General features: G+C 39.4%; 1 protein-coding gene across 8 annotated transcripts in view; it reads left to right on the top strand.

Annotated features, from left to right (window-relative positions):
* Window positions 1-16,296, top strand: part of ANKRD28 (ankyrin repeat domain 28) — a 216,346-nt gene that overhangs the window by 178,571 nt on the left and 21,479 nt on the right. For all 8 annotated transcript variants that reach the window (XM_061425045.1, XM_061425064.1, XM_061425081.1 and 5 more), the window contains 4 exons: window positions 9,822-9,933; window positions 10,862-10,888; window positions 11,307-11,381; window positions 15,533-15,734. In XM_061425045.1, the coding sequence (XP_061281029.1) occupies window positions 9,822-9,933; window positions 10,862-10,888; window positions 11,307-11,381; window positions 15,533-15,734 (416 nt within the window). The remainder of the gene's footprint in view (window positions 1-9,821; window positions 9,934-10,861; window positions 10,889-11,306; window positions 11,382-15,532; window positions 15,735-16,296) is intronic.

Raw genomic sequence — 16,296 nt, 5'->3', positions numbered from 1 at the left:
TAAACTTAGGTGAGTTGATTATTCTCTATTTTATAAATTTTATAATTTCAAGATTTGGTTTATAGGTTTTCCTAAAATAGATGATAGCTAAAATGACTAGATCACATCGGTAGTCCTTTACCACTGTTCCCATAACTGCTTATTGGATATTGCCCAGTGATGTGCATAAATTCCACTGAGGTCACATAGACACAGAGATTACCCCGTGCTCCTCCTGCCCTTAGACAGTTAAACCTGAATTCCTACACAAAAACATAAAAATGACAATGCTCAACCTATACTGTTTGAGATTTGTGGTTTTATTTTAAGCCAGTCTACTTTTTCTTTAGAACTGTACTTAGCACTGAAGTGAATTAAATCGTTAGTTTTATTAACTAATAGAAGCTGTTTTGAGCAGTAGGCTAGAGATATTTATTACTTAGACACTTAATTCTCAGTATCAATACAAGCAGCCTGCTGTACTAGAAAGAACATGAGCTTTATTCCAAAAGACCCAGTTTAAGTGTTGAGGTCTTCATAATATCCTCTTTGAGCCTGAGCAAGTAATTGTTAGGCAAAAACTTACTTATCTATAAAATGAGAATGAAACCTGAAAAAGTGAAAGTCTTAGTCACTCACTCATGTCCAACTCTTGGGGATTCCACGGACTATAGACCTCCAGGCTCTTCTGTCCATGGAATTCTCCAGGCAAGAATACTGGAGTGGGTTGCCATTCCCTTCTCCAGGGGATCTTCCCAACCCAGGGATCAAATGCAGGTCTCTTGGATTGCAGGCGGATTCTTTACCGTCTGAGCCACCAGAGAAGCTAGATTCTTTAACACGCATGACCTCAGTTTTCCCCACAATTCTAAGAAGTAGGCTTCATTCTCAGAATTGTGGGGAAAACTGAGGTCATGCGTGTTAAAGAATCTAGCACTGTTTTTGGAGCCTCTCTCTTATTTTTAAAGTATCAGAATCCCTGAGGTCTTCTCTAACACCATCATTTATTAACTCTGATTTGTTCCCTGGGAACCTCTGGAAGCTCTACGCCACAGTAACCACAGAGTACCAGAGGCGTTCTCTCAGCAAGTTTTGGAGGCTTACATAGTAGAATTAAAGCGTTGGTTTATTTTTTTGGATTCCAAGGCTATAAATCCCTGGAATAGGTTAGGTAATAATAAGAGAATCTGAAATAATTCATTCTGCTGCCAAAGCCAGAGTGAAATATTTTCTAAAAGGATAAATAAATTCCCATGGCTTCAAATACTGTTATTAGTAATTTGTGTCTGTTGGTTTCCTTCTTGAACAGTTGTTTGATAATGTCCTGTTACCCTCCCCAGGGAACATTGTATACACTGTGGGATTTTTGACACACTGCCATTGGTTCTCTGTTTTCAAAGTGACAAATAATAACTTATTATAATTGTGTATGTGTGTGAAGTCGCTTAGTCGTGTCTGACTCTTTGCAACCCCGTGGACTGTAGCCTACCAGGCTTCTCCATCCATGAGATTCTCCAGGCAAGAATACTGGAGTGAATTACCATTTCCTTCTCCAGGGGATCTTTCCAACCCAGGGATCGAACCCGGGTCTCCCGCATTTGAGGCAGATTATTAATGTACAGTTAATAGCACAATTCTACTCTCTGTGTGTCCCTCTGTCCAATTTCCATCAATGTTGGAAAAATACATGACATCATTTCTACTCACCCTGCTAGTTGTCCCCATCATCCTGATGCCTGCAATCACTATAAGCAGTCATGACTCAGCAAACAAAAGTATTAAATGTATTCAGTACTTATAAACAAAACTCTCTTTGCCATTTGAACAGAAATAGGGCTGCCTATGAGCACAAGGGTGAGGACCTGGGGCTGGGGGTGCTTATTCTGATTACGTATAAAGAAGACGACCTCCTCATGCCTTTTCTTCTGTGATAACTACCAGTAACACAGGTATTTCCATAAATTTATGTAGATCATTTCATGTCCTTCATAGTGTCATCGAGAGAAGGCAATGGCACCCCACTCCAGTACTCTTGCCTGGAAAATCCCTTGGATGGAGGAGCCTAGTAGGTTACAGTCCATGGGGTTGCTAAGAGTTGGACACGACTGAGTGACTTCATTTTCACTTTTCACTTTCATGCATTGGAGAAGGAAGTGGCAACCCACTCCAGTATTCTTCCCTGGAGAATCCCAGGGACAGAGGAGCCTGGTGGGCTGCCGTCTGTGGGGTCGCACAGAGTCAGACACGACTGAAGTGACTTAGCAGCCGCAGCACCATACTGTCATCAGAATTACAGACCTACTATATATCTGTCAATAGCCTTTTCTGTGTTCATGTGGTTATAGATACATGTGTTTATGAATGCATAGATATATTTCACTAAGATACACTTTTTTTTTTTTCTAATTTTATTTTATTTTTAAACTTTACATAATTGTATTAGTTTTGCCAAATATCAAAATGAATCCACCACAGGTATACATGTGTTCCCCATCCCGAACCCTCCTCCCTCCTCCCTCCCCATACCATCCCTCTGGGTCGTCCCAGTGCACCAGCCCCAAGCATCCAGCATCGTGCATCGAACCTGGACTGGCAACTCGTTTCCTACATGATATTTTACATGTTTCATTGCCATTCTCCCAAATCTTCCCACCCTCTCCCTCTCCCACAGAGTCCATAAGACTGTTCTATACATCAGTGTCTCTTTTGCTGTCTCGTACACTGGGTTATTGTTACCATCTTTCTAAATTCCATATATATGCGTTAGTATACTGTATTTATTGCTTTTCCTTCTGGCTTACTTCACTCTGTATAATAGGCTCCAGTTTCATCCACCTCATTAGAACTGATTCAAATGTATTCTTTTTAATGGCTGAGTAATACTCCATTGTGTATATGTACCACAGCTTTCTTATCCATTCATCTGCTGATGGACATCTAGGTTGCTTCCATGTCTTGGCTATTATAAACAGTGCTGCAATGAACATTGGGGTACACGTGTCTCTTTCCCTTCTGGTTTCCTCAGTGTGTATGCCCAGCAGTGGGGTTGCTGGATCATAAGGCAGTTCTATTTCCAGTTTTTTAAGGAATCTCCACACTGTTCTCCATAGTGGCTGTACTAGTTTGCATTCCCACCAACAGTGTAAGAGGGTTCCCTTTTCTCCACACCCTCTCCAGCATTTATTGCATGTAGACTTTTGGATCGCAGCCATTCTGACTGGTGTGAAATGGTACCTCATAGTGGTTTTGATTTGCATTTCTCTGATAATGAGTGATGTTGAGCATCTTTTCATGTGTTTGTTGGCCATCTGTATGTCTTCTTTGGAGAAATGTCTATTTAGTTCTTTGGCCCATTTTTTGATTGGGTCGTTTATTTTTCTGGAGTTGAGCTGTAGGAGTTGCTTGTATATTTTTGAGATTAGTTGTTTGTCAGTTGCTTCATTTGCTATTATTTTCTCCCATTCTGAAGGCTGTCTTTTCACCTTGCTAATAGTTTCCTTTGATGTGCAGAAGCTTTTAAGGTTAATTAGGTCCCATTTGTTTATTTTTGCTTTTATTTCCAATATTCTGGGAGGTGGGGCATAGAGGATCCTGCTGTGATGTATGTCAGAGAGTGTTTTGCCTATGTTCTCCTCTAGGAGTTTTATAGTTTCTGGTCTTACACACAGAAATCCCTTGCATTCCTATACACTAATAATGAGAAAACAGAAAGAGAAATTAAGGAAACAATTCCATTCACCATTGCAACGGAAAGAATAAAATACTTAGGAATATATCTACCTAAAGAAACTAAAGACCTATATATAGAAAACTATAAAACACTGGTGAAAGAAATCAAAGAGGACACTAATAGATGGAGAAATATACCATGTTCATGGATTGGAAGAATCAATATAGTGAAAATGAGTATACTACCCAAAGCAATTTATAGATTCAATGCAATCCCTATCAAGCTACCAACAGTATTCTTCACAGAGCTAGAACAAATAATTTCACAATTTGTATGGAAATACAAAAAACCTCGAATAGCCAAAGCGATCTTGAGAAAGAAGAATGGAACTGGAGGAATCAACCTACCTGACTTCAGGCTCTACTACAAAGCCACAGTTATCAAGACAGTATGGTACTGGCACAAAGACAGAAATATTGATCAATGGAATAAAATAGAAAGCCCAGAGATAAATCCACGCACATATGGACACCTTATCTTTGACAAAGGAGGCAAGAATATACAATGGATTAAAGACAGTCTCTTTAACAAGTGGTGCTGGGAAATCTGGTCAACCACTTGTAAAAGAATGAAACTGGACCACTTTCTAACACCATACACAAAAATAAACTCAAAATGGATTAAAGATCTAAACGTAAGATACACTTTTAATGGAGATAGATTTTCACAAAAATGAAATCATATTTTGACTTCTAATAGCATTGTGTATTTTCGCCTGTTTTTAACCTTATATAAATGGAATCATACATTCTTCTTGGAACTTTTATAATCATTAGGTTTATTTCTAAGTATTTCATATTTTTACTGCCAAAATAAATCTTATCTTTAAATTTCCTTTTGCTATGAAATAGAGAAATACATTTGACTATTGTATACAACTTTGCATTCAGCAGCCTTTTTAACTGTTTTGGTTATGCATGTAAGACAGCATTAGGTTTGATACCTGTACTGTCATTGCTGTGAGACCTTGGGTGGGTTACTTAAACTCTGTGCATTTCGTCTGTGAAGTGGGAGTAATAGTCTGACCTAACACATGGCCATGAGTTTCACTTCAGTCACTCAGTCATGTCCAATTCTGTGACCCCATGGACTGCAGCACACCAGGCCTCCCTGCCCATCACCAACTCCCAGAGTTTACTCAAACTCATGTCCATTGAGTCAGTGATGCCATCCAACCATCTCATCCTCTGTCATCCCCTTCTCCTCCTGCCTTCAATCTTTCCCAGCATCAGGGTCTTTTCAAATGAGTCCGTTCTTTGCATCAGGTGGCCAGCATCAGCAATAGTCCTTCCAGTGAATATTCAGGTCTGATCTCCTTTAGGATGGTCTGGTTGGATCTCCTTGCAGTCCAAGGGACTCTCAAGAGTATTCTCCAACACCACAGTTCAAAAGCATCAATTCTTCAGTGCTCAGCTTTCCTTATAGTCCAACTCTCACATCCATACCTGACTAGTGGAAAAACCATAGCTTTGACTAGATGGACCTTTGTTGGCAAAGTAATGTCTCTGCTTTTTAATATGCTGTCTAGGTTGGTCATAACTTTTCTTCCAAGAAGCAAGCATCTTTAATTTCATGGCTGCAGTCACCATCTGCAGTGATTTTGGAGCCCAAGAAAATAAAGTCTGTCACTGTTTCCACTGTTTCCCCATCTATTTGCCGTGAAGTGATGGGACCAGATGCCATGATCTTAGTTTTCTGAATGTTGAGTTTTAAGCCAACATTTTTAATCTTCTCTTTCACTTTCATCGAGAGGCTCTTTAGTTCTTCTTTACTTTCTGCCATAAGGATGGTGTCATCTGTATATCTGAGGTTATTGATATTTCTCCCATAAATCTTGATTCCAGTTTGTGCTTCATCCAGCCCAGTGTTTCTCATGATGTACTCTGCATACAAGTTAAATAAGCAGGATGACAATATAAAGGCTTGACGGACTCTTTTTCCCTGTTTGGAACCAGTCTGTTGTTCCATGTCCAGTTCTAACTGTTGCTTCCTGACCTGCATACAGATTTCTCAAGAGGCAGATCAGGTGGTCTGGTATTCCCATCTCTTTCAGAATTTTCCACAGTTTATTGTGATCCACACAGTCAAAGGCTTTGGCGTACTCAATGAAGCAGAAGTAGATGTTTTTCTGAAACTCCCTTGCTTTTTTGATGATCCAGAGGATGTTGGCAATTTGATCTCTGGTTCCTTTGCCTTTTCTAAATCCAACTTGACCATCTGGAAGTTCACGGTTCACATACTGTTGAAGCCTTGCTTGGAGAATTTTGAGCATTACTTTGCTAGCATGTGAGATGAGTGCAATTGTGTGTTAGTTTGAGCATTCTTTGGCATTGCCTTTCTTTGGGATTGGAATGAAAAGTGACCTTTTCCAGTCCTGTGACCGCTGCCGAGTTTTCCAAATTTGCTGGCATATTGAGTGCAGCACTTTCACAGCATCATCTTTTAGGATTTGAATTAGCTCAACTGGAATTCCATCACCTCTATGAGTGATGTTTGTAGTGATGCTTCCTAAGGCCGGCTTGACTTTGCTTTCCAAGATGTCTGGCTCTAGGTGAATGATCATACCATCATGATTGTCTGGGTCGTGAAGATCTTATTTGTACAGTTCTTCTGTGTATTCTTGCCACCTCTTCTTAATATCTTCTGTTTCTGTTAGGTCCATACCATTTCTGTCCTTTATCAAGCCCATCTTTGCATGAAATGTTCCCTTGGTATCTCTAATTTTCTTGAAGAGAGCTCTAGTCTTTTCCATTCTATTGTTTTCCTCTATTTCTTTGCATTGATCTCTGAGGAAGGCTTTCTTATCTCTCCTTGCTATTCTTTGGAACTCTGCATTCAGATGCTTTATCTTACCTTTCCTCCTTTGCTTTTCACTTTCCTTCCTTTCACAGCTATTTGTAAGGCCTCCTCAGACAACCATTTTGCCTTCTTACATTTCTTTTCCATAAGGTTGGTCTTGATTCCTGCCTCCTGTACAAAGTCACGAATCTCTGTCCATAGTTCTTCAGGCACTCTGTTTATCTGGTCTGATCCCTTGAATCTGTTTGTCACTCTACTGTATAATCATAAGGGATTTGATTTAGGTCATACCTGAATGGTCTAGTGGTTTTCCCTACTTTCTTCAATTTAAGTCTGAATTTGGCAATTAGAAGTTCATGATCTGAGCCACAGTCATCTCTTGGTCTTGTTTTTGCTGACTGTATAGAGCTTCTCCATCTTTGGCTGCAAAGAATATAATCATTCTGATTTTGGTATTGACCATCTGGTGATGTCCATGTGTAATGTCTTCTCTTGTGTTGTTGAAAGAGGGTGTTTTCTATGACCAGTGCATTCTCTTGGCTAAACTCTATTAGCCTTTGCCCTGCTTCATTCCATACTCCAAGGCCAAATTTGCCTATTTCTCCAGGTGTCTCTTGACTTCCTACTTTTTCATTCCAGTCCCCTATGATGAAAAGGACTTCTTTTTGGGTGTTAGTTTTAAAAGGTCTTGTAGGTCTTCATAGAACCATTGCACTTCAGCTTCTTCAGCATTACTGGTCGGGGCATAGACTTAAATTATTGTGATATTGAATGGTTTGCCTTGGAAACAAACAGAGATCATTCTGTCATTTTTGAGATTGCACCCAAGTACTGCCTTTTGGACTCTATTGACTGTGATGACTACTCCATTTCTTCTAAGGGATTCTTGCCCACAGTAGTAGATATAATGGTCATCTGAGTTAAATTCGCCCATTCCAGTCCATTTTAGTTTACTGATTCCTAGAATGTCGACGTTCACTCTTGCCATCTCCTGTTTAACCACTTCCATTTACCTTGATTCATGGACCTAACTTTCCAGGTTCCTATGCAATATTGCTCTTTACAGCATCAGACTTTACTTCCATCATGAGTCATATCCACAACTGGGCATTGTTTTTCCTTTGGCTTCATCCTTTCATTCTTTCAGGAGTTGTTTCTCCACTCATCTCCTATAGCATATTAAGGTAGAGTGTCATATGAGATAGAGTATCAAAATTGCTTAAACAATACCTGATACATTACAATCTTCCTATAACGATGAGCCATAGTTTTTAAACTATGGTTAATGCCTGTCTTATGTAAGCACTGACTATTGTGTGTGCCCTGTGGTCAGGGAGAGTCGGAGGCGTCTCCTGACAGTGCCCCATTCCCTGCCCCTGGATACGTGCTCCTCTCCCAGGGCTCTGACCAGCCATGGAGCACGTGGGTTGCATTCAGTCCAGAAAAAGTGGTAGGAGTTATGGTGGTGGAGGAAGAGTAGGAGAAATTTAAATGGTTTGAGCATCTCCCCGGTTTAAATTACATGCTAATTGGAATGAAGATATTTAATTTGTCTAACAGATGAAGAAAACAAAGTATTTAACAGTGAGTGTGGTTTATTAGGTATTTAGCCACAAATATTCCTCCAGGTTTTGCATAGATAGTTAATTTTAGGGGAAGGAGGAGATATTTAGCCATAAATATTCCTCCAGATTTTGTATATATATAGTTAATTTTAGGGGAAGGAGGGTTTCATAGAAAATTTTCCTGTCTTAATTTTCTGAGTTTTATAAAATGACCATGTGTTAACTTACAGTGAGAAAGTGAGGATCGACTCTTTGCCTTCTCAATTGCAAGTCAAAAGTGAGGTCTAGATTTTCAAGATTAAGCAGTTTTGTGGCTCAGTATTTTATAAACACCCATGTTAAAGTGTCACTAACTCATTAACCCCTGTGCTGAAGCATTTGTAGCAAGAACACCTGAAGAAAAGACACGAGGTCTAGTCCTTGCTTCTAACCAAAAGATTGGGAGCAAGTGATTTACTTTTCCTGAATGTTGGTAATTTTTTCATTTGTTAAAGATAATGCTTACAAAGTAGTTATGAAAATTCATACTGCTTTAGCAAAATTTGAAAGGCATGGCAATAGAAGTAATTTTATAGTTGTAAATCAACTTTTAGTCTTTGTTTTGCTGTAGGAGACAAATCATCTAATAATGTGAAGGTAAACTATTAAACACTGTGATTGATAGGAACTTCTGGATGTATTATGGTTGAATTATTTCAAACCATTTAATGCTGTATACTTGCAAATAGTCACGGTAAGTAGTGCTTTGAGACTTGCCTCCTACTTCAGAAAGTAAGCATGAACTAACCTACTTGTTTTTCTTTCCTTAAATAAATCTTTTTTTCCCTGTACTCATGTATCAGCAAGTTATCTTAAAATAGGTTGTTCCACTGATAGAATCTGTCTTGTATTCAAGTCTTTGTAAGGAGAACTATTGCTGTTTTATCATTCACATCTAGAGAACTTGATTAAAGATAGAAAGATATGCCCTTGAGTGAAATGTCTGTGTTTTTAAAGCAGACTTAATAAAAAACATGAATGGTGTTTAGATTATTTAGTTGAATTTGTACCTCCATCTGTAAGATGAATAAACAAAAGCCATTTCACCATAAAGGTGAAGAAACTATTTGTCCAAGGTGGATGGTATCAAACTAACTCTAGAGATAAATCTTTTAGTTTCTAATTCAGTACTCTTTTTTTTGGCTGTAGTAACAATAACATTTATCAAAATTACGACAAATTGTGAACCTTAAAGTCCTTTTAAAATTGCTTTCTTCATAGTGTAATAGCAGGAATAAAGTCTGTTTCCTGTGAGAGGATCTCCCTTGTTACCTGTATACCAGTTGTGCATTGTTCCCACACTTTCCAGGTCTCTAAAGCAAGATCTTTGAATTCTGATTTTGGTTTTGGGAGATATTTCTACATCCTTTCTTGAGCTTCCTAATGAGATATCATACTTACTCTGTGGTCCAGATAGATTGGACGCTCCCGCCACTGGGAATCTAATCCTGTCAAACACTGAGTCGGCTGACTGGTGGCATACATGGACAAGCTGTGGATAAAGAAGATTCTCTTACGAACATTTAATTTGTGGCTTTATGATACTTACAGTTGGTGTCATTTAAATGATGAATTTATGTAGTGTAGGTATATTTATGATTTTTACATTATTCAAGTGTAAGAAAAATTGCCAGTTTTGAGTTTGTCTTTGTTTTTATCACTGGTTAAAATGCAGGATTTAGAATTTTGAATATGTCTTACTCTAATAGGTGCCTGGAATACTTATTAAGAAATGATGCAAATCCAGGGATCCGGGACAAGCAAGGATACAATGCCGTTCATTATTCAGCTGCATATGGTCACCGTCTGTGTCTTCAGCTGGTAAGAATCCTGAGTTCTTGTGGAAGGACAAGTGTGAGTTTATGTTCTAATAATGTAATGACAATGAGAATAAATGAATCAAGAAATAAATGCCTTGTAATATCTTTAGAATCCCTTTCCATCTTAAATTCACACTTGCCTCATTAAGCTTTCTTTCATTCCCTTTTCCCTTTCACAGAGAAAGGGGACAGAAAGAAATTAGATCTCTGGAGAGGTCTCCTTGTGTCCTTCCCTTAGAAACCCCCATGCCCACCTAACATTCACTGCCCCTGCCTCGTGAAACGTTTTCCAGAAGGCATTAAACTGTAACTTTGTCATATGTGAGAAATACATGTCCCTATGAGAACATCCCCCCTGCATATTTAGGAGTTCTGAAAGGCCCAGTCTACTAGCAGTCTGTCCTGAGAAGGGAGACTCATCTGCTGCAGAGGAACTTTTTATTTCAAATGTGGTCTCATTCCTGAATGTATACACCGTTCACCCAACTCAGCCAAACCAAAAGGCAAGTTACATGATTCTCAGGTGTGTGGTACATGCCTCACGTTACAGGTTTCTTCAGTTAAGTTTACTTATAAATCAACATTGCTTTCCTTAAAGGGGGAGTAAAATTCAAGAAGCGTGGGTATAAAAAAGAAAAAGGAGGTTGTCATACTTAATATAGCATTTAGAACCCTGCTGCAGAAATACTATTTCCTTAGGTTAATATGGTATTTCTAGACTAAAATCTGAGACCCATGTATATAGATTTTTGGTCTAGTCTTTTAAGTTGTTTACTTAAAAAAAGACTAAATTTTTGGAGGCAAAGCACAAGTTCAGAAGGGAATTTAACAAAGCCATAGGTAAATAAAGACATATAGTTTGCATTTATCTCTTTACTATATATGACTGCTTCTTCAACTCAATATTTTTATTTTAAATTTTATTTCAGATTGCAAGTGAAACTCCTTTAGATGTTGTAAGTATTAATCAGTTTTCCCACTACTATTCAGAGTATTTAAGTATTTGATCTCACTCGAACTGGAGCCTGTCTGACACATTCCTGGGAACAAAGATGGTGACAGAAATCATGTAAGGGAGGGGGAGGGAGGTGGTTCTCACTTGGTGGCAGTTAAACAGCATTTCTTTCAAAGTCGGAGTTTGTAGCCATTCCCTCAAAACTCTTAGTTTGGGGTCCAAGTTTTCAGGATAATCCACTCTGTAAGGTTTCTGAGCTTAGTTTTCATAATATAATGTTTTGGGATTTTTAAATTCATGTCGAGTATCCACTTATACTCTAAAAATGGATTTGAACTTGGGGGAGGGGGACCAGGAATAACTGCTATGGTATGTCTAAAAGTGCCATTTCTGACATTTAAAATTCTTTTCTTTCTCAGTTAATGGAAACATCGGGAACAGACATGCTGAATGATTCAGACAATAGAGCAACAATAAGCCCTTTACACTTGGCTGTAAGTACTGCCTTCACAGCCAACTTGATGGCTGGTTTACTGAAAATATCTCATACTTGTTTGTGTTGACTCAAACTAGGACGGAGAACTTTGGGTCCTAATAATGATGATCGTAGAATTAAGGCTGTAAGAACTTGCCTAATACAGAGAATTCTTTAATGTGCTTTTGTTTGTTTGTCTTTTAAAAAAAAGGAGAGGGGGATGAGTTTAATTTCCCCCAGACCTGCTCTAAGGAGAGAATATGCCTGAGATGTGAACTTTAAAATGACCCGCCCTAGTGGAATGGCTTCTGCATTCTTAAGCAGATAATACAAGAACAGTAATTTCTGTGGCATTTCTACAATGTTTTGCTTACTTTGTGATTTTTGGGGTGGTAAGTGTGTGTTCACTGGTCCTTCGGTTGCTTGTGCTATAGGATTTAATTTCATGATTTTCTAGTGTCACTAATGTCCATCACTAAGAGGAGGTTAGGAAGAGTGTGACAGTTAAGTCATATATAGGAATGAATTACCTTATGGATTTCAGGCAGGGCTCAATCTCATTCCTCTGTGCTGAAAGAAGAATTATCTTTGAAACACAGCATGTTGTGGGAGGTGGGGGACTTTAAGAGTCAGGAGAATTGGGCCCTGTCACTGTTAGTGAGACCTCTGGTTTCAAGTGCAGTAAACTGTTTTAAGGGTCTGTACTTAGTGTGTGTCACTAAAAGTTCAGTGACCCATTTGTTTCCTCTCACAAATACTATCATTTTTTGTCTTAATATTCTTCTGGCCTATTTTCTGACACTGACACACATGTACATTGAATTTTCTGCCTTATCTTTCTGCCCCTTTCTCCCCAGCAGTACTTCCTACCATGGTCTAAATAACTAAGAAGACATGCTGAAGCTCCTTGCTTCCTTGCCCTTTGGATCTTTGGAAATACTATATACTCTTCCAGGCCTGCATAGTAAATAAGTCATCTGGAACTGCAAAGCCAGCATGGAGAAAATAGCCGTTTTACTATGGGTGGCAAGAAATGATGTCTGAGCAGATGACTAGGCAGTTCTTCCTGCATTGTTCTCATCACTCTTACAATAATAGCACCTCATCTCTTAAACACTTACTAAGTGCCAGACTAAGCACTTTGTCAAGTTTTTGAATACATTATCTCAAAAAGATTAGTTCCTTTAACTAGTTATTTTATTCCGTGGCTATTGTGAATAGTGCTGTTATGAACAGGGGTGTGCCAAATATTATTTTTAAGCTGAAATTTAAACAATTTTGTGATTTTTATAATCAGGTTCAGTGAAATGTGGTTATACCACCACTTTGGCATTTTGTATCTGTCCCTAGATGGTTTTCAGAAATTACCTAAGTGATTTTTTTCCTTCCAAACTCGCAATCCGGGACAACTTGCTGCAGTGAAAACACACCGGCCTGAGGGCTGAGGAAACTGGCCTTGGTCCTGCCTTCACACATGCTAGACACCCAAGCCCCTGTCCTAACCCAGTCAGAGACATCATGAGGATAGGAGCCCTGTGCACACACCACCCTGGCCTCTAGCTGTCCTTCTTTTAGTGGTGTGATTTTATTGACCTGGTAGCGAAGAGGAACTAAAAAGCCTCTTGATGAAACTGAAAGAGGAGAGTGAAAAAGTTGGCTGAAAGCTCAACATTCAGAAAATGAAGATCATGGCATCTGGTCCCATCACTTCATGGGAAAGACATGGGGAAACGGTGGAAACAGTGTCAGACTTTATTTTTGGGGGCTTCAGAATCACTGCAGATGGTGACTGCAGCCATGAAATTAAAAGACGCTTACTCCTTGGAAGAAAAGTTATGACCAACCTAGATAGCATATTGAAAAGCAGAGACATTACTTTGCCAACAAAGGTCCGTCTAGTCAAGGCTGTGGTTTTTCCAGTGGTCATGTATGGATGTGAGAGTTGGACTGTGAAGAAAGCTGAGCGCCGAAGAATTGATGCTTTTGAACTGTGGTGTTGGAGAAGACTCTTGAGAGTCCCTTGGACTGCAAGGAGATCCAACCAGTCCATCCTAAAGGAGATCAGCCCTGGGATTTCTTTGGAAGGAATGATGCTAAAGCTGACACTCCAGTACTTTGGCCACCTCATGTGAAGAGTTGACTCATTGGAAAAGACTCTGATGCTGGGAGGGATTGGGGGCAGGAGGAGAAGGGGACGACAGAGGATGAGATGGCTGGATGGCATCACTGACTCGATGGACGTGAGTCTGAGTGAACTCCAGGAGATGGTGATGGACAGGGAGGCCTGGCGTGCGCGATTCATGGGGTCACAAAGAGTCAGACATGACTGAGCAACTGAACTGAACTCAACTGAACTGAAGAACAAGCCTAGAGGTGATCCTCAGACAGTAGAGCTCAGTGATCTCCAGTCATTTCACCTTGAAGGAGTCAGAAACATCAAGGGATCAGTAAGGCCCAGAGCAGCTTTATCTCCTGCTGGTCCTCTGTGACATTTCCCACAAGAAGTAGCTTAACAGCCCTTTGATACAGTGTGGGGCCCTCTTTCTAGCTAAATACCTCTTTTTAGAAGCAAGTGATAGTTAGCACAAACATGGTAGGATTTTATATTTTTTAATTCTAAATGAAAAGTTCACATGGGATTATTTACAGCTTTGCCAGTATGTGCTAAGCTGCAGGTCTGAACAGTATTAGAAAATTGCTCGTTCCTCATCTAAAAGGGGTGACATGAGTGAACAGAGAAGACACTCCTTCCCCACCAGAACCGTCTTTGTTGCCTTCATGTCTGCTCAGTGTCCAGTCCAATAAGCGTGATAGATGTTCAGTTGACATGTTGGTTTTGAAGTGAATTCTCTGGAGAGCCCCTTTTTCAGATTGTGTAAAGAGGGAGTTTCAGACAAATCTTAAAATCTTCTTGCTCTGCTGTACTGTAGGACAGTGCCTAGCACCTAGCAGTTATTCCAGCAGGGCTCAGTTTAAATATTTTTGAAAAGAAAAATTTTTGTTTGAAATATGGCACATTGTAGGATAGGGTAGTCATTTTACTTTGAGAAATCACAGGGCACAAGTACTAGCTGAGCTTCAGTTGCTACTCTCTCTTGTGATTGAGGCGTAGTAACATTCTTTCATCTGGTCCCATCACTTCATGGGAAATAGATAGGGAAACAGTGGAAACAGTGACAGACTTTATTTTGGGGGGCTCCAAAATCACTGCAGATGGTGACTGCAGCCATGAAATTAAAAGACGCTTACTCCTTGGAAGGAAAGTTATGACCAACCTAGATAGCATATTGAAAAGCAGAGACATTACTTTGCCAACAAAGGTCCGTCTAGTCAAAGCTATGGTTTTTCCAGTGGTCATGTATGGATGTGAGAGTTGGACTGTGAAGAAAGCTGAGCGCCGAAGAATTGATGCTTTTGAACTGTGGTGTTGGAGAAGACTCTTGAGAGTCCCTTGGACTGCAAGGAGATCCAACCAGTCCATCCTAAAGGAGATCAGCCCTGGGATTTCTTTGGAAGGAATGATGCTAAAGCTGAAACTCCAGTACTTTGGCCACCTCATGCGAAGAGCTGACTCATTGGAAAAGACTCTGATGCTGGGAGGGATTCGGGGCAGGAGGAGAAGGGGACGACAGAGGATGAGATGGCTGGATGGCATCACTGACTCGATGGACGTGAGTCTGAGTGAACTCCGGGAGTTGGTGATGGACAGGGAGGCCTGGCGTGCTGCGATTCATGGGGTCGCAAAGAGTCGGACACAACTGAGTGACTGAACTGAACTGAACATTCTGTCAGGGTGAAGTGGGACACTAAACTATGATGAAGAACCTGGGCTTTGGAATCAGAGACTTAATGTGAAATCTTCTTTAGAACCCATGTCACACATCACAGAGTGGCTGCCATAAACCAGACATTGTATACTCGTGAAAAGATCACCTGTCATTTGAACTTTTATTATTTGTGGAAGGCTCATCCCTAACACTGCAGCCTACTAATTGATTATTAGAAAAATTTTAGTTAACTTTCTTAATTATCAATACAGAAGTTTTGGATCATCTTAAATACAATTACATGAAGACAAGTTTACTTACTCCTTTATGTTCTAGGGTTTCTAAGAATTTAGTTAATCTAAATATATGTATTATTTTAATTTATATTTTTCTTTGTTCCTAGGCCTATCATGGTCACCATCAAGCCCTGGAAGTGTTAGTCCAGTCTCTGTTAGATCTTGACGTGAGAAACAGTAGTGGAAGAACCCCCTTGGACCTTGCAGCATTTAAGGGCCATGTAGAATGTGTGGATGTTCTCATTAATCAGGGAGCCTCAATCTTAGTCAAAGATTATATTTTGAAGAGAACACCTATACATGCAGCAGGTATGTTAAAGACTGAATGATTTTATTTACCACTTTCCATCTAATACTCTCTTCTTTTTCACTTTCTTGTATATTATACTCCTGGTAATTGTTTTAAACATTTTGATTGTAAAAATTCTAATGATTCTACTCTCAGGGAAAAGACAACAGCAAGATTATATCACTTTTTAAAAAATACTATCTACCTTAGAAATTGGATTTATATAATAGTCTGACTTTTGAAGTACTTTATCAGCAACACCAAAAAGCGCAATACATTTTTACTTCATTTTGATGGAAATTATCTTGGATTGGTATGTGCTTTCATTTAACAACTGATAAATATTTTACTTACTGTACCAGGGTACTGCATTAAACATTTAATCAGACAGGAGTTACAAAGTGTCTGCCATGTGAGAACTACTTCACGGAGTGTTTTGTGATGTTGTGGATTTGTGAAAATGGAAAGCCACATAACCCTGCCACTGTGATGACTCGGTACTCTCTGTGTATCACTACAGATAAAGAGTTACCGCTCTCTACAGGAATTACTACAAGGCAGTGTTGATTTTAAATAACGAAT

The sequence above is a fragment of the Bos javanicus genome, chromosome 1 (genome assembly GCF_032452875.1).
Source record: "Bos javanicus breed banteng chromosome 1, ARS-OSU_banteng_1.0, whole genome shotgun sequence".
NCBI classification, from domain to species: domain Eukaryota; kingdom Metazoa; phylum Chordata; class Mammalia; order Artiodactyla; family Bovidae; genus Bos; species Bos javanicus.
This window is presented reverse-complemented; position numbering and strand designations above follow the sequence as displayed.